The sequence below is a fragment of the Hyperoodon ampullatus genome (assembly GCF_949752795.1).
Source record: "Hyperoodon ampullatus genome assembly, chromosome: 1".
In the NCBI taxonomy this organism is placed as follows: domain Eukaryota; kingdom Metazoa; phylum Chordata; class Mammalia; order Artiodactyla; family Ziphiidae; genus Hyperoodon; species Hyperoodon ampullatus.
Genome location: NC_136914.1, coordinates 180,640,410 through 180,665,201, shown reverse-complemented (window position 1 = coordinate 180,665,201; position 24,792 = coordinate 180,640,410). Strand labels below are relative to the sequence as shown.

At 39.7% G+C, this 24,792-nt stretch overlaps 1 protein-coding gene and 1 pseudogene across 2 annotated transcripts in view; both read left to right on the top strand.

Moving 5' to 3' along the window:
• The first annotated feature begins 1,975 nt into the window (after positions 1–1,975).
• Positions 1,976–4,987, top strand: LOC307058256 (ubiquitin-like FUBI-ribosomal protein eS30 fusion protein; annotated as a pseudogene). Its single transcript has 2 exons — positions 1,976–2,063; positions 4,570–4,987. The product of its transcript is annotated as a ubiquitin-like FUBI-ribosomal protein eS30 fusion protein (transcript).
• Positions 4,988–22,536: 17,549 nt separating this feature from the next.
• Positions 22,537–24,792, top strand: part of GLUD1 (glutamate dehydrogenase 1) — a gene marked incomplete at its 5' end in the record, with an annotated part of 41,115 nt that continues 38,859 nt past the window's right edge. The window contains one exon of the mRNA XM_079711678.1: positions 22,537–22,990. Coding sequence (XP_079567804.1) covers positions 22,537–22,990 — 454 coding nt within the window. The remainder of the gene's footprint in view (positions 22,991–24,792) is intronic.

The window sequence follows — 24,792 nt, the reverse complement described above, 5'->3', positions numbered from 1 at the left end:
ATGAATTAATTATGTAAATTATCAGATTAAATAACAGTTTCAATTTAAAATAATGACATCTATTTGGGGCCTATGCGAACCAGGCAATGGAACTAGAGGCTTTATATATTTAATTCATTTCAGCTCACAATACCTTACAGGGAGGTTAAGTAACTTCCCTAAGGTCACAACACTAGTACACTGCAAAGCCAGGATTCAAACCAAGGTCTGTCAGACATACAATCATTTTTGCTAAAACATTCCAAGTGTGGGCTACAAAGGAATATAATTTCAGTTTAATTGGCAAACATTCATCTTATCTCTTGAATACAGCTTCTAAATGTTTAGGTAATGAAAAAGAAAAAGAGTGCTTGAAAAGAACATTACTGAAGAATGAAGTGATGTGTCTGGGGAAACATGCAGTGCACTGTTTGCCTACTATGTGCCATGTGCTGGGACTGGCTATTTTAATGCATGAACACTTAATTGTTACAACAATACTGGGAAGTAAATATTGATGCCTCCTTTTTTACATAAGAAGAAACTGAAGTTTAGAAGGTGCAAGAAGGTCCAAGGTTACAGAAGTTGCAAGGCACATAGTTGGGACTAGAAACCAAATTCAGTCGGTCAATAAATATTTACTGAGTGTTTACTATGTACCAGGGATATATGAGGCACGTAGAATAGAATATTAGAGATCTCTCACATACAGCTCAAACCAAACCCATCTTCTTTTTGCTTAGGCAGTAAATCACTGTGAAATTGAAAAATCCCCAGATTTTTCTTTTAATAGCTTTGTTTTAAGTGATTATTCATGCTTTGGTTATACATGTTAAGTACTGTCCCTAAAGCCAGAAGTTGATTGCCATAAAAACTGAATAAGCCTCCAGTAGATAATGTGAAAATATAAGCAATTCTGTCCTCCTGCATGATTTTGACCATATTGCTAGATAGAGAACACCACTTTGGAAAATATACTTCTTATGTTCTGAAGGATAATTTAAACCATTAAGCATTTTACAAAGCTTTTGAAGGTCAGATTTTAAATGACAACAGTGAAATTTCAAAAAGAACAGGAAAAGTCAGCACCAAAGCTAGTTTAACATTAATAATAAGTGATCTAATAAATAGGTCTATGTTTGCCTAGTCAGGTTTTGCTTATTATGTCAGTTGGAAAGCCGGAAGGAAACTGGTTTTAACTCCCATACAACCTGTATCATGACAACATTACTTTATCAGAAATGTAGCTGATATCAGCATAATGCTGAGACAGTTCAAATTTAAAACTGATTTTTCTTTTCCAACTATTTTCATAATCATTAATGGTATATAGAGTCGAGATAACTTAAGAAAAAAAAAAATAAGGGTATTAACATTTACTGTGACCCTTCTATGTGCCAGATACTACATTTTATTCTCACAGCCACCTTAACCTTTTAGAGGAAGAAACAGAAGTTTTGAGAAATGAAGTACCTTTTCTAAGACTACATAGCTAATAGAGGCAGAACAGAGGCAGGTTCAAACTCTGATGTCAATTATTATAACGCTCCATGGCAGTAAATACCTGTCAGTTTCTTTATTTTTAAAACTTTATGATAATATAATATTAGAGCAGAGAAAGCAGAGTAAGATAATGATTTGGATTATGAACTGTTTTAGTACCTCAAAAGTACTAAAGAGTGATGTTGCCCTTTTAAAAATTCCTAGGACGGTCACTGTGAAAGAGAATCTAAAATACCTTCAAGTCAAAATATTAGGCTTTTGAGTAGAAAAAAAGTAACAAATAAATAAGTATACATTTAATATTATCAAAAGAGAACCAAGTTAAAAAAAAAAAAAACCTAGTTCTATTCTAAAGCAACACTTTTTGAAAGACTGCAGATCACCAGCGTAGGCTGGCTTGAAGCAGCATTTTTCAGAGTTAACTTCATGGAAGACTAATCCCTATAAAAATATTGAAAGATAATGAGTTTACACAGTCAAACAAGTTTGAGAAATGCCGGACTTAACACTAAACCAGTTTCTTCGCTGGTTACAAGCAGTACAACATAGTGCCTGGAGCCCTCTGGAGTCAGACTATCTGGGTTTGAATCCCTGCGCTTCCACCTCCTGGCCTAGCCGTGAGATTTGGAACATGTTATTTCACTACTCTGGGTCTCAGGTTTCCCACCTGTAAAAAAAAAAAAAAAAAAAAAAGGAGACAATTGCAAAGACAGATTTGTTGTAAAGATTAGAAAGATTAAAACATCTGGGGTTGAGATATGGGGATATATGTATATGTATAGCTGATTCACTTTGTTATAAAGCAGAAACCAACACACCATTATAAAGCAATTATACTCCAATAAAGATGTTTAAAAAAAATTCTGGGGTTGTTAGAACAGAGCCTTAAAATAGTAAGTGCTTGATAAATGTTAAATTATTAGTAGTAACATCATTTCCCTGAGCTTTTATTAACCTGATAAAAGTTGATGCTCATCATGAATCTCCAAGGAGCCAAGGGATATACCTAGTATGGTTTCCCAAACTTATAGATAGAACCCACTTTTCCACAGACCATCCCTCAAGACTGATTAATGTCTTTTAAAATCAAAACAAAACAAACAAAAAACACTATGAGAAACAATAAAGAATTCCATCACTAAAATTAAATCTGTTTAAAAAGAATACAAGTTTAGTGCTCCCCAGTTGGTGAACACATCGAGGTGCAGGAAGGGTGGCATGTGGAAGAAGGCATGGGGAGCTCCATGCCCCTTCCCCCATACCTTACCCTACACATCTCTTCTACTTGGCTATTCCTGAGTTGTATCCTTAATAAGCCAGTAATATCTCCTTACAGATTCCAGCCCATGGGTTCAGTGCCTGGAACCTGTACATGCAGTAGAATAGAGCATTGTTTTATTTTCCATTCTCAGAGCCCTCAGTGGTTTCAAGTGATCACATCTCATCACAGTAGTCATTCAATTATCCAAGATACTATGTGGAACCTATTCATCATCACCCAGGCTGCAATCATTTGAATAAGGACATGAATGGTTTCCGTTATCAAGATACATCTATTTAAGTCTCATATCTGTTGTATAGAATTCAATATTCAAATGATGGAGTGTTTTCTGTTTGGTATTTATTGTGCCCATTTGGCAAATTTACAGTCATTACCAGAGTGCTGATCATGCTACCCTTCCATTTAGAATTTTTTCTAAGCAGTGTGTGTCAGGATCTTCAGAAATGCTTACACCCTTTGATCAAACAAATCAATTTCCAAGAATCTATACTATGGAAATAAATAAGAATATAAGATAAAACCTTAAATACACATATTGCATCATTGTTTAATATTGTGGAAACTTAGAAATACTGAAGAAGTCTAGGGAATTCCCTGGTGGTCCAGTGGTTAGGACTCAGAGCTCTCACTGCTGAGGGCCCAGGTTCCATCTCTGGTCCAGGAACTAAGATCCCGCAAGCCGAGTGGTGCAGCCATAAATAAATAAATAAGTCTAATTTTAGTGGAAGGATTAAACAAAGAGTGGTACATTACTTGCATTACACAGTCATTACAAATTATATTTGAAAAATTATGAATAATGCTATGCGAAAAAGCAAGTTGCTAGTTTATTTTTGTAGTATAAGCATAATTTTCTAAAACAAGCCAACAAAACACCAAGTAATCAAAGTTTAAGACAAAAACTAAATCTAAAAATACGCCAAGGACTTCCCTGGTGGCGCAATGGTTAAGAATCTGCCTGCAGGGCTTCCCTGGTGGCGCAGTGGTTGAGAGTCCACCTGCCGATGCAGGGGACACGGGTTCGTGCCCCGGTCTGGGAAGATCCCACATGCCACGGAGCGGCTGGGCCCGTGAGCCATGGCTGCTGAGCCTGCGCGTCCGGAGCCTGTGCTCTGCAATGGGAGAGGCCACAACAGTGAGAGGCCCGTGTACTGCAAAAAAAAGAAAAAAAAAAAAAGAATCTGCCTGCAAATGCAGGGGACACGGGTTCAAGCCCTAGTCCAGGAAGATCCCACATGCCGCGGAGCAACTAAGCCCGTGTGCCACAACTACTGAGCCTGCACTCTAGAGCCTGCGAGCCACAAATACTGAGCCCTGGTGCCACAACTACTGAAGCCCGTGAGCCTAGAGCCCGTGCTCTGCAACAAGAGAAGCCACCGCAATAAGAAGCCCGCGCACCGCAATGAAGGGTAGCCCCCGCTCGCCACAACTAGAGAAAGCCCGAAGGCAACAATGAAGACCCAATGCAGCCAAAAATAAATAATTAATTAAAAATAATAATAATAAAAAATAAAGGGCTTCCCTGGTGGCGCAGTAGTTGAGAGTCCGCCTGCCGATGCAGGGGACACGGGTTCGTGCCCCGGTCTGGGAAGATCCCACATGCCGCGGAGTGGCTGGGCCCGTGAGCCATGGCTGCTGAGCCTGCGCGTCCAGAGCCTGTGCTCCACGACGGGAGAGGCCACAACAGTGAGAGCCCCGCGTATCGCAAAAAAAAATTAAAATACACCCAGTGACGTGGCACACAGCAGGCAGAGAGGACGTGCACACCCTCGTTCCTTCCTTTCTCAACCCCATCTTCACGTTAGCGGCAGTGGTAAAGCGGTTCAGTTGCCAACATGCAGCTGTTTGCGCACAGTAGCTACACACTCTCCAGGTGACTGGCCAGGTGACAGTCACCCAGATCAAGGCTCATGTAGCCTCGTTGGAGGGCCTCACTCCAGAAGATCAGGTCCTGCTCCTGCAGGATGAGGCTACCCTGGGCCAGTGTGGGGTGGAGGCTGTGAGCACTCTGAGCACTCTGGAAGTAGGCAGCCGCATGTTTGGAGGTAAAGTCCATGGTTCCCTGACCCGTGCCAGGAAAGTAAGAGGTCAGATTCCCAAGGTGGCCAAACAAGAGAAAAAGAAAATGAGCTGGGCCAAGAAGCGTATGCAGTACAACCAGTGCTTTGTCAATGTTGTGCCCACCTTTGGCAAGAAGAAGGGCCCCAATGCCAACTCTTAAGTCCTTTGTAATCTTGGCTTTCTCTAATAAAGCCACTTAGCCCAATCAAAAAAAACCCCCAAAAAAACCAAGAAACAAAAAATAAATTAATAAATAAACAAACACCCAAATGTCAACTATGGTTGATTTGAGCCATAGGTGACCCTTCTTCTTACTTCTTTACATTTTCCAAGTTTTCTTTATGGAGTATGTCAATTTTGCTTAACTCTTACTTGACACCACTTGCCTTTGAGCTAAAGTTCTACTAGATGACAAAACAAAGCAAACTGGCCTAGTGGTCAAAGATGGGAAAAGTGTGAAATGTGATTTCTTTCAAAGGTTATTTATCATTTTGTGAAAGGCAGAAATGGTTAAACATACAACGAAGTCATATTACCTGCTAGCAAAATTGTTCTTAGTTTGTACAATGAAATCACACACATCAGTATTTCTTAGTGTTCTGCAAAAACACTATGCATCATGATTCTAAGTATTTTGTGACCTGAGGAAGTCTGAAAGCATATTTAAAATATGCCAAATATTAATGTAGTGTAACCTTTGGTTTTAAGGCATATTGGGAGACGTAAAACTCTCAGAATATTATTTTGTAGCTTTATCAATTGATACATTTTCTAAATGTCCAAAAATAGACATTTAGGGAATTCCCTGGCGGTCCATCCATTAGGACTTGGCACTTTCACTGCTGTGGCCTAGGTTCAATCCCTGGTGCGGGAACTAAGATCCTGAAAGCTGCACGGCCCGGCCAAAAAAAAAAAAAAAACACATTTAACATGTAGTATTTCAGGTTATACTTTATAACTTAAATATGGCTAAACTATTGCTGCAATATTACTAAATTTACATGCCTTTAAAGAGATCAAGAACTATTTATATTGCCATTCCCTCCTTTTGTGACTCAGAAACTTTTATACTCCCTCTTAACCTGGCGTCTGCTGTGCAAAGGTCTGAAGACCTAATGATTTCTCACCCCAATATGGACTCAGGGTTACCTCTATCCATATGCTTACCCCTTAGAGACAAGTTTGCCAAGGCCAAAAATTAAGTGAGCACCAATCACTTCCACCCCTGCCTTCCTCCTTTCCCAGGGCTAAGCCTTGACAAAAAGAAAACAGCCCCATGCTAGGGTTCTTTATGACATGCTGAGCAAAGGCCACAGACTGCTAAACATTGCCAAGTAGACCTGAAAACAATGAGCTCATCTAGCTTTGTGCATAACCCAGAACCTCAGTCTGTCAGCATCAACGCATTTTTCCCACAAAATTAATAAAAATTTTGAGATTAGCTAACATCACCATATTCTTACAATCATCCAAAATGTAAGCCTCTACGATTAATCCCTCTTTCCTGCTGCACTCTGATCTCATTTCTGCTCTGTACTGTCTCCCTCTTCAACCATCACACACCCTCCAATAGCTATACTTCCTGATAACCCTTTACACTGTTCCACTGCAAACAAATTCCCTAAACCCCAACCAATTTAAATTGGTTGCCAGCAGTCTTGCTCTCTAAACTAATCTGGGCGCGAGCTATTCTCTCCCACTCAGCAAACGTGAAGCATGGAAGTCATGCCTTGCTCACCATCACAGTTCTTTACCCTCAGATAAAGGTACGTCTTTTGAGGCTTAAGTCATCTGTTGCTACCTCTCTCTCCTTGTCATCCACTGGTCTCTTGGTCACTCTCCCACATTCACTCAAGGCTTTGGAACCTGGTTCAAAATCTTTCCACCCCTTGCTCTGCCACCATTCTGAGCAACTCACTTCCTGTGTAGCTGACTCCTGTAAAATCTAGCTCTACAGTTCCCTTATCTCTACTCCAGGAACCTTCACTTTCTCTCCACTTCTGAAACCCATTCCATAGCCAGATCTTGCGTTCAGTCATAACCAGCAACTGCTCCTATTTAATCTTAAAATCCAATATCCAGTCTTGACCACTTCATATCCCAGCAGCTACTTTCTGGTTTCATTTGTTCGCTACTGAGCCTAAACTCAATGGCCCAGAACTTGAAATGCTCTAACTACTGTAATTTCTTGCATCCTTACTCTGTCTGCCACACTGGCCTGTAAAACTCAAACCAAAATCAGTCCAGTTGTTCAACTTGTCTGCTCAGCCCCTCAGGCTGGTGAGGCCTGAGAGGGGGGAAAAAATCATCACACAACTATATATACCAGAGCCATGAAAAATTATTACAATTCCTTTAAGTAATCCCATTCAGTTAGCCCTCTCATTTCTCTCAGTGAAATTCTCCCTTTCTCCTCAAACTCTCCCCTACAATCACCATCACCATCCTCTATAATCTCAGCTGATGAGGTGATCCCCCCACTTCACTGAAAAATTCATCAAGCGTGTTGATGCCCCAAATTCCTCACCTACAACCCAAACACTTTTCTCCATCTGCAGCATCCTTTTATTCCTACTTCAATGGAAACAACATTCCTATTCCTACTGAAACCTAGTATCCTCACTCTGTTCCCTCTACTCTTAAGGACAATGTTCAATCAATCTCACATACCTCCTTCTTCCTGTATCATCAACTTCTCCGTTCTTTCTCTTTCTGTTTAGCACATAAACATGCTGAACTTTCTCTCATCTTGATAGAATATGCCCTCTACCTATGATCCTGTATCTCTACAAGCTTTTTGAAAAGAATGTCTGCACTTACTGCTTCCACTCTCTCACAACTATTCACTCTAGTTCTCAGCAACCTGGCATTTATCTCTACCATGGAGATTCCACTGAAACTGTTCTATAGAAGATGATCAATCAGCTACTTGCTGCTCTGTCGTTATAGCAGCTGACCTATTTTCTACATTTGACACTGCTGACCACTCTTTTCTTAAAACTTCTCAGTCTTCATTTAAAGACATTTACTGAAAACCTACTTTATGATAAGAACTGTGGATAAAATGATGAACATGATGGTCTTAGTCCTCAAGAAACTTAAAATCGAGTTGGGGAAGCTTTTATGGTAATTCATACTCATATTTCAACCTCTCAGATCCTTCCTTCCTTTCTCTGCTCAGCCCTTAGATTCTGACACTCCCCCAGGGCTCCTCTCTTTGCTCTTCTAACATCCACCCCAGGATTACTGTATTTACATTACCTACTCACTGATGATGACAAAATTTACATCTCTAGCTAAGAATTCTATCTGGAGTTCTGGACCCTTTTACTCTATGAAAAGATACTGGTACTTGGATATTTCACTATCTTGATAATATCCTTTGATACACAAAAGTTTTCCATTTTGATGAGTCCAATTTATCTATTTTTTCTTTGGCTATTTGTGCTTTTGGTGTCCTATTTAAGGAACTGCTGCCTAGTCTAAGATCATAAATATTTATACCTACATTTTTTCTAAGACTTTTACAGCTTCAACTCTTACAATTAGCTCCTTAATCCATTGAAACCATAATTCTTGAAAGATAAGGATTTCAATGGCAGTATCTGAAGGCTTAAGAGTAAAAAAGAGCTTTTCTAAATTCTAAAACCATGGCTTTAAATATCACACTCCAAGGCAAAAAAAAACTCTGCTGGCAGAGTTTATACTGTAAACTACAGCACAGAGGAAGTAGCAGGTGGTGACGTAAATGCAATTCTTCCACAGCAATTGAGAGGACATAAAAACCTGGGAGAGGAGTGCAGAAAGAAAGAGGAATTAGAAATAGTTTAGATACAAGTTCAAAATTCTTACCTTCTGTCTCATCTGGGGCTAAGTCTCAGGGTGAGGAAAGGTGAGAAAGATCTCCAGTATGTTTGTGGGGAAGGACCCAGAATAGAAGATAATTATGTTTCCCCTTCCCAAGTTATGGTCCAGGGAACCTCAAGCCTTTTAGCAAAAGCTTGCAACTAACACTACATCAATGTAGTAGAGGAGCAATACCAATGACATACCCAGACCACACTCCTGAAAAGCGACCTCAGAGTCGCAAGCATGCCAGCAAAATGTGGAAACCACAAGGAGTTTGCCTTGGGTCAGTGGGCCCAAAAGAGCCTGGGTTTAAGGAGGACCCAGCACACACAGACCCGCTGACCAGAGGCCATGGAAGCATCAGGGACATCAGCCTCAGATGCAGAAGAACAGACAGGGCCACTCAAGATTAAGCCAGTACAAGGTACAACCTAGTAGTGGCCAAGGGCAGAGGATGGCACAAAGATGAGAGGCCACTTCCTCAGTGCCAGAAGATATTATAAGGCTTCTCTATAAATACCTTCCACCCCAGAAAAAAAAAGGGGGGGGGATGTGAAAAAACTGAACATTTATCCAAAGGACTGATTATTTACCCAAGGGTCTGAGTAAACCTGGAATTAACTAATAAATTAGACCAGAAGGTACTGACTTTATCCTAAATTGGCAAGATTGTTTTCTATTACCCAGCAGAAATAAGAAGCTCCAGAGTTAAGGAAGTTTTAGTTATAGAGAAATAATGAAAGTTACGTTTGCACATTCAAATTTGTAGTTTACAAAATTTATGCCCGTTACACTTGCAATTGGGTTTCTCACTGAACAAAAAGTGAAAAGGTAAAGCCCTTGCCGACATAATCTACCTCTCCAAAATCACACTGGTTTCTGTCCATTCCTAAAATATGTCGAGGTCTTTCCCCTCTCATGGCTTCTCCACATGCTGTTTCCTTCACTTGTACCCATAGCTCTTTATATAGGTTGCTCCAACTCAGCCTTTAGTTTCAATGTAAATGTTTCTTCCTTGAAAAGGGCTCTCTGGCCACCCTATCTAAAGCAGCACAGCACCCTCCTTGCAATCTAACTTCCCAAGCTCTGTCTTTGTCTGCCTTGTTCACTGCAGGCTCTGGTCAATAAGAGGTGCTCAATAAACAGTTCTATATGAACGAATGAATAATTAAGTAAAATGTGAGAGAGAAAATAAACCTTAAAATCTTCTAATAAATCTGAGTATTAAGGAGTTAAAAATTTTAAAGTAGACAACCACCACATTTTAATTTGGATATGAAAGTCAAATAAAAGACCATAAATAAGTTCCTATTTCCATTTTAAGAACAATGCAATTACAGAGTTTTACAAAGACAGTTATGTAAATTCATAGGGTGCCTTCTCCAGGCTAAAGCCATTTAAAACAGAAACACAAAACAGAAACAAATCCAACAAAGAATCAAGACAAGTTTCTTTTAAATTAAAATAAATAGGAACGTCCCTGGTGGTCCAGTGGTTAAGACTATGCCTTCCTATGCAGGGGGTACGGGTTCATCCCCTGGTCGGGGAGCTAAGATCCCACATTCCTCGTGGCCAAAAAACCAAAATATAAAACAGAAGCAATATTGTTACAAATTCAATAAAGACTTTAAAAATGGTCCACATAAAAAAAAAATCTTAAAAAAAAAATTAAAATAAATAAAGTACATAGGGATAAAAGTTAGCCTATAAAAACTGTGAAGAACAATAGAGGCTGTTTGAATATAATGGAAGGTGCTTCATACTTTTATGGTTCAATAATAATATAAGATATCAATTCTTCCCATATGAATCTATAACTGTAATGCAACTTTAAGTAGAATACAAAAGGATCTTTGTGTGTGTGTTTACAATGATCAATATTAGACATACTTAAATATGTAAATAACAACATAAGTTCCAGCTCTCCAAAGTAATGAGCAAGAGTCAAGCCAACTCATCCTATGAAAACAACTAAAAACACTAGGTGAACTATAAAAAACAAATCCTTAAAAGTCACTAAGCCATAACAAGATAGTAAGGAATTACCTAGTTAAAACTGTAAGAGAAAACCAGGAACCTACAGTAAGTTAGCAATGGAGCTGCTTTTGATCTGAGGGCATTTGATCATGAGGGAAAATATAAATTTTGTTTGATGATGTCATAGGGTATGAGGAACACAATTTAAAGCACAGGACCCACATAAAATGATGAGTCTAGTAAGAGAGTATCCCCACAATAATCTGTAACCCTAAAGGGCAACACCCTCACGCTAACAGTCATCTGAAAGTAAACCCCTATAACCAAGGTCTGCACTGTCTCATGGTCCCGGGTATTACAAACCTTGGATTAAGGGGGCACTTTGCCTGACCCCAGGCACCTATAGAATAAAACATAAAAAAATAAAAAGTTGCATAAAAAGAATAGGTAAGATACACAGAAGATAAAGTGAGAGATGATAGAACTGAGTAGAGACAGTATTTGAAGAGGTAACAGTTGAAAATGTCATAGAACTATGAAAGATCCCCATCTCTAGAATCAAAAATCACATAGAACGAACATACAACAGAGGATATCAGTAAGGCCAATGAAATGGTCCTCTGAAGAGACACACCATCTGGTGAGCTGCCCCACCTGATCTCTTCCCATTTCTTCTCCTGCTTCTCCCCCTACCCCCCCCAACACATATACTCACACTCCAGCCACAGTGAACTATGACAGTGCTACCTAATTCATACCATTTTGACCAGGATTTTCTTTTGTTTAAAAAAAGAAAACACTTGGACCACATTTAGAAGGGGGGACAAGGATATTATAAAGATACACATAGATGAGAAATGAAATTAAAATTGGAAAGTCATCTTTCTGACCAAGTCACGTCATAGGTTTCTGGGCCAGCATTTAGACTGGACATGGCAGGCCAAAAGGCACTTGCTGCCCAAAGGCACCTTCCTGAAAGGCAACCAATCATCTGTAGCCTGAGGGACAAGGGATTAAAGTCACATGACCACCTGAAAGCACGTCCTGCTATGAGGACATAGCAGTGATCTTGATTAAGATCCATAGTACAGCTACAGGTAATTTGGCAAAAAGTATGTTGGTCAACATGATAATTTGGCTGAAATGACAATCAAAAACAAATATACCTGTACCGACATTAATTTCTTAGTTTTGATAAATGCATCGTGGCTATATAAGATGTTGATAGTAGGGAAAGATGGTCAAAGGGAACTCTGTAGTATCTTTACAACTCTTCTGTAAATCTAAAATTATTTCTAAAGAAAAATTATTTCAAGAAAAATTATTATGGGCTTCCCTGGTGGCACAGTGGTTGGGAGTCCACCTGCCGATGCAGGGGACACGGGTTCGTGCCCCGGTCCGGGAGGATCCCACGTGCCGTAGAGCGGCTGGGCCCGTGAGCCATGGCCGCTGAGCCTGCCTGCGGCGTCCGGAGCCTGTGCTCCGCAGCGGGAGAGGCCATGGCAGTGAGAGGCCTGTGTACCACAAAAAAAAAAAAGAAAATTATTATAAATAAAAAATCAATTTTCAAAAGTGGAAAAATCGAAAATACCCAGTCATTGTTTTTGTTTCTGTTTTTCCAATTACAGTTTTCCCCCACTATGCGAAAAGTAGAGCATTCCTCTGAAACCTTTCATAAGCCGAAATGGTGTAAAGTGAAAAGCAATTACCTTAGGAGACATCTAGCTAATGGATGCACAAAATAAATTGAGATAAAGCATAGATGCACACAGGAACAGTTCAAAGCTATGGCTGTTTGATGCTGACATGCTGAGTGTGGTTCCTGAGAAGGAGCTTGGTGGTGCACCGTCTCTATAACAGCTTGGCTCCCTTCAAGACAAACACCGAGCGCTATTTTTGCTTTTCACCTTTTTCATAAAGTGAAAGTCCTCTTCAGATTTCATTTAGGTACTGAAAACCGGTACTAATGTAGGTCTTTCATAAAAGCGAAGTGGAGTAAGGTGAACTTTCCAAAAGTGGGGGATACCTGTATTCTACCTTAATTACATCATGGAGTGCTTTTATGATCCTAGATATATATATTTAAGCATTATTCTTTCATATTTCAAATTTTTCAGGTGTTATCCTACTTTTTAAAATTCTAATTGATTTTTTTTTTTTTTTGTCTGCACTGTGCAGCTTGCAGGATCTTAGTTCCCCAACCAGGGATTGAACCTGGGCCGCCTGCAATGGAAGTGATGAGTCCTAACCACTGGACTGCCAGGGAATTTCCTGTAATTGATTTTTTGCCAGTTATTTCTGCTTTCACTGATAACTATAGAGAAAAATTAGAAAAACGTAAATGTTCCATATTGAGAACCAATATGAAAAACTTGTGATTTAGATTAGAAACAACATGAATCTATAGAAATAGGTTAGGAATAAAATCTAAGCAACCATTGCTATCCCATCTAGCCTGTTTCTGAGTTCAGACACCAAGAGCTGGGTCAGTGAAGAACACCTGTAGTTAAAAAGGTATCATGGACTTAGGGGTAGTCTTTCTGTTATTCTCATTTGTACACTTTTTCATTTTTCTCTAAGTAAATGTTAAAATAAATGAAAACCATAAGAGGCAAGGAATTGGAACTTCTCAGGGCTTGGTTTTTTTAGTTTTTCCACTTAAACTTTTTCTAATTAATTTAAAGCCAATTGTGATTGCTTGTTGAATGTGGTTGGGTTCACTTTTCTGGTGTTTGTATTGTATTTTTTTTAAAGGCAGAAAAGAATATGAAATTACAGAAGATAGTCAAAGTCTATAATTCATTAAAGTAGACATAAAAAATACCAGATAATTATTATTCAAAATAATTTCATTTTATACCTGACCTAGAAAAAACACATGAAGGATAAATATTTGCTTTAATTTGAACATTTCATCAGAAATACCCCATGTTCTTGAAGTCCAGATATTTGTTCTTTCTGTATTAACACCTTTTCACCGATACTTCATTCTTTTTTTCTTTTTTTTTAAACAGCTGACTGGAATTTTCAGTGTGTATGGCTGGCAGATATCAACTTCTAGAATCTAAGATGTAATCCCTTTGTGTTTCTTTGGTTTTAGATGGCCCTACAAGAATGCAATCATAAAGATTCTACAGTTGATGAAGACGCTGTGGAGGACAAAACTATGTAAAGGGCACCTTTACATAGCTAACCCATATATCTTCAAAACAGTCTTATCTCAAGCTGTGTTTCTGACAGTATGTTACTGTAACAGAGACTATGATGAGGCTGTCATTTCCAACCTTAGGACAAAGATAAGAAGAACTTCTAATTTCAACATAAATGCTAGATTAGTCATCTTAATTTAAGCCATTTGCCTATGTGTTACACCAATGACAATAAGTTACTGATGGCAGCTCCATCTGAAAATCTGTTGAAATCATTTGAGCACTTGATATTTCATTATAAATGCCAGATTTTTCCCCCAGAAGTTGAGGATGGGTTTCTGTTCTGTCCTCTTGTGTGGCAACAGAGCAAACACCACAGCATGGAGTTATTGCCTCACAAGCTGTCAATGGTAAAAAGCTGTTCAAAAAAAGGAGGCATAATCTTAAAACTATCATCATTATATAAGGTCTCAAAGGGAACTAGACTCTGCAAATTTCTCAGTGTAGAGAACATGAAACATAATGACGATAGTTTCAAAGGGAACTAGAATCTGCAGATTTCTCAATGTGGAGAACATGAAACCATAAGCATCACAATTCCCAGTGTCATGGTTAAGAATGCTTCACCCCTCTTAAACTGTTCTTGTATTCTAAGAAAATGTATTATCACAATAAGATAGCATGGAGAGGATGTTATTTTTGATGGCAAATACGGTAAACACTGTTGGCTGCCAACTGAACAGTTATTCCTTCCACAACTTTCTCCCCTGCCGGCAGAGCCTGCCTATACTTCAGAAGCTAAAAGTGCCAGAAAGTCCTCTTTCTAGCCTCCCTTAGAGCAAGAGCATGGGCAAATAACCAATCCTAGCTACTGGGGCCTAAGAGAGCTGAGCTGGCTGGCAGGGCTTTGGAAAAGGTTTTCTTCACCAATAAAGAGATATGTATGGGAGGAAACTGCTGTTCTTCTTCATAATACTTGGTTGTGTCTGCATGTGACCCCTGGAATCACTGTAGCAATCTTGCAACCATGAGGAGAGATATCACCAAGTTGCTAAAAATAACACAGAGACAAGCCCTAGGTCCCTGAAGCAATGGATCACTAAGCCCTGTACCAACAATGAATATCCTTGCCTCTGGACTTCTTGTTGGATAACAGTTACTAGTTAGTTTATGGCTTTAGTTTAAGCCATCTTTATTTGGATATTGTTACTTGAGGGCCAAAGTATCCTAACTAACAAAGCTAACGAATATCTGTTCATTGCATGCTACCCAGATCAGGAAGTTAAATTGTTGCTACTTAGCCAACTCCAGCCTTTACTGTTACTTGAAAACTGGGTTGGCCTCTGGGTGGGTATCCAGTCAATAGACACAACCAAGCCAAAGATCGGGAGAAGGAAGGATTTATTACTACTTGAAGCAAGTAAGGAGAACACCTGGGATCTTTCCCAAAGCAGTGTCTCCCAGAACAGCAAAAGTGGGGAAGTTTTAAGGTAAGGGTACCTGCATATTCATGTAGGCACTTGAGCAGAGGAGAATTTGGCATAACGCATGGCCAAAAAAACACAAAACAAAAACAAACTGGGGCAAATTGAAGGAAAGGTCAACAGAGTCCAAGCTTTAGTGTTTCGAAGTCAGGAGGGTCAACATCATTCCATCCTCCACCTGGATGGGACTTCAGTTCCTGCAGAACTCAGATATATTATTATGTATATCCCCTGAGGAGGAACTAGGACTCTGCTTTATCACTGCACTATTGTTTGCCTTTTCTCCGTTCCTGCATTCCCTCAGTTCCCTTAAGATCATAATTACTGAGACTTGTTCAAGGGCAAGCATTGTGGCCAGGCTTAGATCACAAAATGGCTTCTCTTATGTCAAGAAAACCACTCCTGGCTCTCCTTCTCTAGCGACCCCTTAACTTATCTGCTTACATTACCAGTGTCTCTACCTTAATCCCTACTGCTTCATTCATGTTTTTCTTTTCTGTCTTTCACTAAGGAGCAAACTCAGTATAATTATACACACATCTATGCTTCACAGTAAAGTCTGTTTCTTCTGCAACTTTCCATCATGGCCAATGGGAAGGTACTTTTTGCTTCTCCAGTATATTTTTCAGTTATGTTTGCTTTTAACAGCATCAGAAATGTGTTGCAATTTTTAGCTTATAATTTCTTTCTTTCTTTTCCCTAATTCCATATTGAAATCACAACTGATCTAAAATTTACAGAGAGAAAATGCTAAAGATAGAATAAAGATTTGCTGTTATAGAGGGTCATCCACATAGATCAATAAGTGGAGCTGAATGGTGAGGCATCTTGAATAATGAATAACTGAATGTACTATCCTTTTTACCTATAAGGAAAGCAAAAAACCTAACATCAATTTAAAAAAAGAGAGAGACAGAGACATAATGAATTACATACACGTGAGTTCAAAATCCTAGCTTAGAAAAGTTAATTTTTAAGAGACCTCACTTGTTTCTTGCATGCTATGCTTAAAGGGACAAAGAACCTACTATGATTTTTCATGTTTACTCATAACAGGGAAAGAACCCTTAAGCAAGAGCTGATAAAACCTTTGTTGAATATTATTCAGCAACACAGCAAAATGAAAACTAGCCAAACTAGCCAAGCAGATATACCTGACATTTGATTTATTAAGAAAAATAAAGTTTTTTAAGAGGAAAAAGACTACAAACCCTGAAAATTTCAGATCCTTTTCTTGGATATAGTTTCTTTTACTGTTTTTCTGCTTATTACAAAAACATACTCACTAAAGGGGAAAAAAATCCAAAATTACAAACTTTTCTGAATATCAATCAGAAGCACAAAAGCAAATATTAGAAAAAATTATCCTGAAAACTATGGCACAAAGACTTGAAAAACAATCCATGATGCACCAAAATTACCAATACTTGAATAAAAAACAGAACTGGAGATATTCATAACAGCTGTTTAAGCCAAACTGTTATGATGATCAAATTGCTTTTAACCAAAATATACACTACCCTGTATTTTCAAACCATGCTGTCATTTATCTTCAGGCCTTTGTAAATGGTCTCACCTCTTTATGGGGTACTCTTCTCTCCCCCACACTCATCTGGCTGATTAATGAGGTACTGACAAGCACTTGAGAACTAAAACCTATTAAAATTAATAACATGGGGGGATTTCCCTGGTGGTACAGTGGTTAAGAATCCGCCTGCCAATGCAGGAGACACAGGTTCGAGCCCTGGTCTGGGAAGATCCCACGTGCCGCAGAGCAGCTAAGCCCATGCACCACAACTACTGAGCCTGCGCTCTAGAGCCTGCGAGCCACAACTACTGAGCCCGCGAGCCACAACTACTGAAGCCCATGTGCCTAGAGCCCGTGCTCCACAACAAGAGAAGCCACCGCAATAAGAAGCCTGCGCACCACAACGAAGAGTAGTCCCCACTTGCCACAACTAAAGAAAGCCCGCGCGCAGCAACGAAGACCCAAAGCAGCCATATAAATAAATAAATAAATAAAAATGAATAACATGGGGACCTGATTTAAATAAAAAATCAAGATTTTTAGTTCCTTGTTTTAAAAGCCCTTTAAAAAATTAAATATTTTATTTGTTATATCATTTGGTTTTATTATATCATTTTTAATATCCAGATAGGAAAATTTATGTCAAATATGAATTAAACAACTCTATAAGAAAAACAAAATTCTGATGTCTATTAAATTCTTTCTAAGTTCAAATTCACTATTCACTCTTAAGGTAAAGTAGTCCTGAGATGAAAGAGTTTGAAAACTGATATTCTATGTAATAGGTTATTCATTGCAGCACCGCTGTAACTTCAAGATATTGGAAACAACCTACACGTTCATCAATAGAAAAGCAAAAATAATCATGGCACATCCATACAATGAAGAACTATATAACAGTAAAAAAGAGTAAGGAGCAATTAGGCAATAAAATAAAACACATCCAGATTGGAAAGAAAGAAGTAAAACTACCTCTACTTGCAGATGACATGATCTTGTATAGAGAAAATCTTAATGAATCCACTACAATAATTATCAGAACTAATAAATGAGTTCAGTAAGGTCGAAGCATAAAAGATCAATATACAATAATCAACTGTATTTCTGTATACTTGCAATAAATAATGTGAAAATGGAGTTCAGAAAACAATTCCAGTTATAATAGCATCAAAAAGAATAAAATACTTAGTAATAAATTTAACAAAAGAAGTGCAAAACTTATATTTTGAAAAGACAAAACATGGCTGAGAGAAATTTTAAAAGACCCAAATACATGAAAAGACATCTCATGTTCATGAATCAGAAGACATAATATTGTTAAAATGGCACCACTCCGCAGGTTGATCTATAGATTCAACATAAAACTAAAATTCCAGCTGGCTTCTTTGCAGAAATACACCATCTGATCCTAAAATTCATATGAAAATTCAAGGGACTCAGAAGAACCAAACAACCTTGAAAAAGAACAAAGTTGGAGGACTCACACTTCCTGATTTCAAAACTTATTACAAAGCTGCACTAACCAAGACCCTGTGGTACTAGCATAAGGACAGACATATGGGTGAGTGGAAAAGAACTAAAGAATGCAGAAATAAACCCTCACATCTAGGTCAACTGATTTCAAGAGAGTGTGAAGACACTTCAGTGGGGAAGAAATAGTCTTCTGTTGAACAAATGGTGCTGGGACAATTGGTTATCCACATGCAAAAGAATGAAATTGCATTCTTTCCTTACTCCATGCACAAAAAATCAACTTGAAATGTAAAAACTAAAACTACAAAACTCTTAGAAGAAAACACAGGTGTAAATCTTCACGACCTTCAATTAGACAATGGTTTCTTAGACATGACACCAAAAGCACAAGCCACAAAAGAAAACATTTATAAGTTGGACTTCATCAAAATTCAAAACTTATGTGCTTCAAAGGACATCATCAACAAAGTGCAAAGACAAGCCACAGAATGGAAGTAAACACTTGCAAATCAAATATCTGATACAGGATTTATATCTAAAATATATAAAGAACTCTTACAAGTCAACAATAAAAAGACAATCCAATTTAAAAGTGGAAGAAGGATATGAATATACATTTCTTTTTAAAAAATATATACAAATCATCAATAAGTACATAAAAAAGATGTTCAACATCATTAGCTATCAAGGAAATACAAATCAAAACCAAAATGAGTCACCCCTTCACACCAGATAATAATGAGTGTTGGGGGGCTGGGATGAACTTGGAGATTGGGACTGACATATATACACTACTATGTGTAAAATAGATAACTAATGGGAACCTACTGTATAGCACAGGGAACTCTACTCAGTACTCTGTGGTGACCTAAATGGGAAGGAAATCTAAAAAAGAGGGGATATATATATATACGTATGACTGATTCACTTTGCTGTACAGCAGAAACTAACACATTGTAAAGCAACTATACTCCAATAAAAATCTGCAAAAAAAAAAAGTGTTGGGGAGAATACAAAGAAATTAGAATCCTCTGCCTATAGGAATTAAAATGGTCCAGCTTATGTGGAAAACAGCTGGGCATCTCCTCAAAAGATTAAACACAGACCCAGCAATTGCACTCCGAAGTGCATACCCAACAGAATTGAAAACATCCATCCCAACAAAAACTTGTACAAGAATGTTCATAATAGCATTACTCACAATACCCCAAAAGTGGAAATTACCAAATGTACATCAAAGATGAACAGATTAAAAAGAGGGCTATAGCCATACAATGAACACTATTCAGCCATTAAAAGAAAAGAAATATTGATACATGCTACAACGGGGATGAATCTTTAAAACATATGCTAAGTGAAAGAAGCCAGTCACAAAGAACCATTTTTAAAAAAAATTTTTTAACATCTTTATTGGAGTATAATTGCTTTACAATGGTATGTTAGTTTCTGCTTTATAACAAAGTGAATCAGTTATACATATACATATGTTCCCATATAGAACCATATATTGATTGCATGATTCCAGTTAAACAAAATGTCCAGAACAGACAAATCTAGAGACAGAAAGTAGAAAGTATGTACTACCTTTCCAAATTAAATTATTTTTAAAACAACTATGTTGTTCCTATATTTATATGCTGTCTTTCTAAATCCTAAAATAATTCTAAAATATTTTTTAAAGCACTTGAAAGCACAAACACATGCTATGAATCAAAGAGAAAAGACCTGGAATTTTGAAACAGCTAAGGAAAACTCATAAACCTTAAAGGCAGAAAACCAGTTGTCTTTGTTGAATGCTATCAAATGACCAAAATTCCCTTCAAGTTAAATTCTAGCCTCCTTTTGTTTTTAAATTTTTATTTTATTTATTTTTTATACAGCAGGTTCTTATTAGTTGTCTATTTCATACATATTAGTGTATACATGTCAACCCCAATCTAGCCTCCTTTTGAATGGAAATTTATAATCAATAAAATTTAATTTGAAAAATATCTGTATATTTTATAAAGCAGTCATCAGTGTAAAGTTGAAACCCACTAGACTTTACATCACAGTAAATAATTTTAAACTAAATGCAACAAACACTTAAAATACTTCTTGGAATAACAGAAATAGCATAACTTGGAGTCAGATACACGGTTTGAATCTTAGCGTGCTATTTACCTTCTAGGTGATCTTCAACAATTTGCTTGGTCTCTGTGAGCCTCAGTTCACCCTCCAGATAAATCAGGAATTATAATACCTACTTCAGAATGAAAAGAAACATTCCAACTACTTACTAAATGGGAAGGTGGGGGTCAGAACAGTGTTTGGATGATTCCACTCTTTTTAAAAAATCTATCTATACAGTTTGATTTTTTTTTACAACTTGTAAATAATTTAAAAACATAATGATTTTAAAAACTAAAAAATCTACTTTAGGGGTTCTTTTAGAGATATTTCGTAAAACATCTACACATAGGAGACTCTCAATTAAAATTTCCTCACTCCTTCCATAGCCTTTCTACCTTCTTGAATTCAGGTGAACAAAACTGGGAAGAAGCAAAGTTAAACATTTATTTTTCTGAAGGCTACAGTTATCAAGAAAGAGATAAACACGGGCAATAAAACTAAGCTTTTAAACCACTTTCCTCAAAACATACCTAAGAATTTAATCTGAAGAGGAAAAATTTCCACGTTTACTGATTCTAATCACTTTATTCTGATACTTTGTATTTGCTTGTTGTTGTTTTTGCAATATAAAATTATGCTATCAAGTGAAAAGGAAATTTAGTACCTTAATAATTTGACCAACAAGACAAATTCAGGATTCAGTCCAGAGAATAGTTATCACTGAAAAACACAATACAAATATACATCATTTATGTAGCAATTAAGATAATACTAAAAAAAAAAGATAAAAATAAGATAAGCTCCGCCTTTTTTGCTTTGACAGCACACTGAATAGATGAATGTACTTTAGTTGATCTAGGTTATCACCTAATACTGTACAGAATACTGTGAGAATTAAAACATTCTCTTCCATATGCTAATAGATGAATAAAGTGAATGTCAGGAAGCAAAATCGTTTTGCAGGTCAAAAAAGTGCCATTTTAAAATCACAAAAGTACACTGGGACCGCTAAAGCTGGTTATGCGGCCTTTGATAGCTTGTCTTAAAAACTGAGTCATTAGACTTTTACAAGCATCTAATGTATAACTTTAGCATTTCTCATCAAGTATGTGTAAGTACATAATTAAACCCTCATGTCCTTTAACGTTTACAAATCCTATTCTGGACCATTAATGCATATACTACTGAGAAACAATATCCGGGAGTATTATTGCATTTCTATAGTGTCCTTGTTTTTAGACTATTTCAAGAACGTATCTCTGAAATGGGGAAGCACACTCAGTAAATATTAGAAAGATACAACGATTTACATAACTATTTCATCTCAATCTCATTGAGTGGTTGAATGGAACAAAATTAAAAACTTAAAGTGGTGAAAGCCAATAGGTAAGGGATTCCCCAGCTCCCAGGCTTTCTCCCTTCCACTTCCTGCAAGCCACTTCAAAACTCCAACTCCGATGACAAGAGTTCTTCGAAGTCCCAGCGGATAAAGCCAAGCTCTTAGCCCGGCCTCCAAACGCTGCTTCTCCGGGCCGCCCCAAGACAGGCGCAGGGGTGGCAGGATGGCTGCCCCGCGCCCGAGGGCGCGCGGGCGGAAAGGAGGGACACCCATGACTCATTCGCCCTCGGCCCACCGCCAGACCGCACCACCTTCACCCGCGCGCGGTCCCGGGACCGGACTCTCAGCGCCCCCCAGAGGCGGGTGGGCCCCTTCCCCAGGGAGACCCCCTCCCCCGGCAAAACACCCCCCAGGACGAAGCCCGGGCCGCGCACAAACCTGAGACACCTGCTCCCCGCAGATCCCGGAAGCTTGCGGGATCCCTCGCCCCGCCCCTCGCCCTGCGAGCATGCGCACCAGGGCGGCCCGCGCCTGCGCGCCCCCGAGAGCTCCCGCCGGCGCACGCCGCCGCCCCGGCTCCCTGGGCGGCGCGCGCCCCCTGCCCTGCAAGTCACAGGCGACGTTGGCCCACTGCACCCTAAGTCCGTCCTCCCGTTAGGCGGCGAGCGCCGGAGGGGAGGGGACAGCCAGGAAGGCAGGAAGCTGCAGCTTAAAAGGGCAGCCCGCGCCGGGCCCTTCCTCCCTCTGTCCGTCCCCGGGCCTGTGAGAGCGCCTGCCTCCGCGGCCTCCGTCCTGCCGACATGTACCGGTGCCTGGGTGAAGCGCTGCTGCTGTCCCGCGTCGGGCCCGCAGCCCTAGGCTCGGCGGCGGCCGACTCGGCCGCGCTGCTGGGCCGGGCCCGCGGACAGCCCGCCGCAGCCGCCGCCGCCCCGCAGCCGGGGCTCGCGCCGCCCGGCCGGCGACAGTACAGCGAGGCGGCGGCCGACCGCGAGGACGACCCCAACTTCTTCAAGATGGTGGAGGGCTTCTTCGACCGCGGCGCCAGCATCGTGGAGGACAAGCTGGTGGAGGACCTCAAGACCCGGGAGAGCGAGGAGCAGAAGCGGAACCGGGTGCGTGGCATCCTGCGGATCATCAAGCCCTGCAACCATGTGCTGAGCCTGTCCTTCCCCATCCGGCGCGACGACGGTTCCTGGGAGGTCATCGAGGGCTACCGGGCCCAGCACAGCCAGCACCGCACGCCCTGCAAGGGAGGTGAGCCCCTCGCGCCCTGTCCCGCGGCCCTGCCCCGCCCTGCCCCGCCCGGCCTCCTGCCTCCTGCCTCCGGGTCACGGCTCGACTCAGCCCCGGCAGGCACTGTCCCCCTCCCACGCTCCCCGCTCCCTCCCAGCCCCGGCCTGGGATGTGTCAGGCTCTGGTGGATAGTGAATTTTCCGCCCAGTCCCCACCACGTAGTTGGTCCATCCCCCGCGAGCCGTCATCCCCGGCTTATGCTTGTTGATGCTGTATGCTGAAGACACTGCATCGCTCTTTTGATCCTAGCGACTGTGACAAACAGGGTGGGTCTTGACGGAAATCACTTGTAGAAAAGGAAATGACTGGCCCTTCAGATTGTGCCTCTACAAGATTTTGTGGGCTTCTATGACTCAAGCGAACGCAAACCACGAAATAATTGTTTTCGGATTTTTTCACTTTGTACAACAGTGACAGATGATACAGGAACATACAAAATGAATTGCCTTTTAGGTTTGAAATCCAGAGTTTTACTAACCAAATGAATTTATTAATTATACTTTGATCTTTTATTAAATTACTTTCCTACTCTGGCAGTTTCAGTCTTGCACACACAGAAAAGGTAATACATGAGCAGTGTAACATCTGACAAACACCAGGCATCCTGACAGTAAATCTAAAGGGTGTAGACTGCAGGACGGCCCGCCAGCCAATGGAATGGAATAGCCCTGGGGGTGTGTACTGGTCCAGGCTAGCACCAGATTTGAGCTTGAGGAAAAGATAAAGTGCTTGAAGAAAGGGGATGAGTCGGTTAAAATTTGATAGTCACCAAGTTATCCTGTAGTTTAAATTTTTGAATGTCTGTAGATTTGGCTTCTTCTGCAGTCAGATTGCCTTCTTTGAGCAAATAAAGGCTCCCCCCCCACACTTATCCCCCCTTAAAATCGCACAGTGCATCTTTAATAGTGCTTAAAAGTAACGTGGCAAAACCATTTTTTTCTATTAAAAAATTATGTAGAATAAAGGCCCGAGGAGGTAGAGTCTAGCTGGAGGTTGTTTGGCTAATAAGCACAGAGGATGTTGGACTAGACCCTTTGTCTCAGTAAATCTGGTCCAGTGTTCTTTTATACCAGCTGACTTCTAAGGATGATTTTTAGAAATCTCTCTAGCAGAAAAATTTGAGCTCTGCTGGCATTCTTAGCCCAGGAACAAAGGTTGCTTCAAACTGCAAAGGTAAATGATTTACCTCTCCTACTTGCTAAATTTGCATTGACCCCACCCACTTCTAGGACTTAACCTTTAGAGCTTAATTATCCTCTAGCTCTCAGTTTCCTCTTCTCAAACCAACTTTTGAACCACTCTGACCTCTGGTTTCCCTTTCCAGCTCCAATACCACATAAAACATACACACTGTCCATCTACAGCGCCTTCTACAGCGCCTTCTTCCTATCCACTCCCTTATTCTCTAAACCAAGAATACAAGTTCAAGCTCCCAAGAAAAGCAAAGATGCTGGAAGAAGAGGCAAAGTTAGCAAATATTAAATTGCAGTGTTTCTTTAGAATGGACATCAAGTTTATATACTATCTTGTTGGCAGTATTTTCCAGTTGCTTAAAAGGTATGCAGCGAAACCAGTCAATTTGTTTTCCTGCAGGATCTGACTTCGTTTCCTTGAAGTTCTTTATATTATTCTGTTCTTTCTATGCCAGGCCCTCTCCTATCATGAGTCACAACTCCACAGACTCACTAAAGCAACTAAAGTTTGCCCTAATTTGTTAGTCCTCTTCCTCTTGCCACAGCAGTTTTATACCAAAATAATAATAA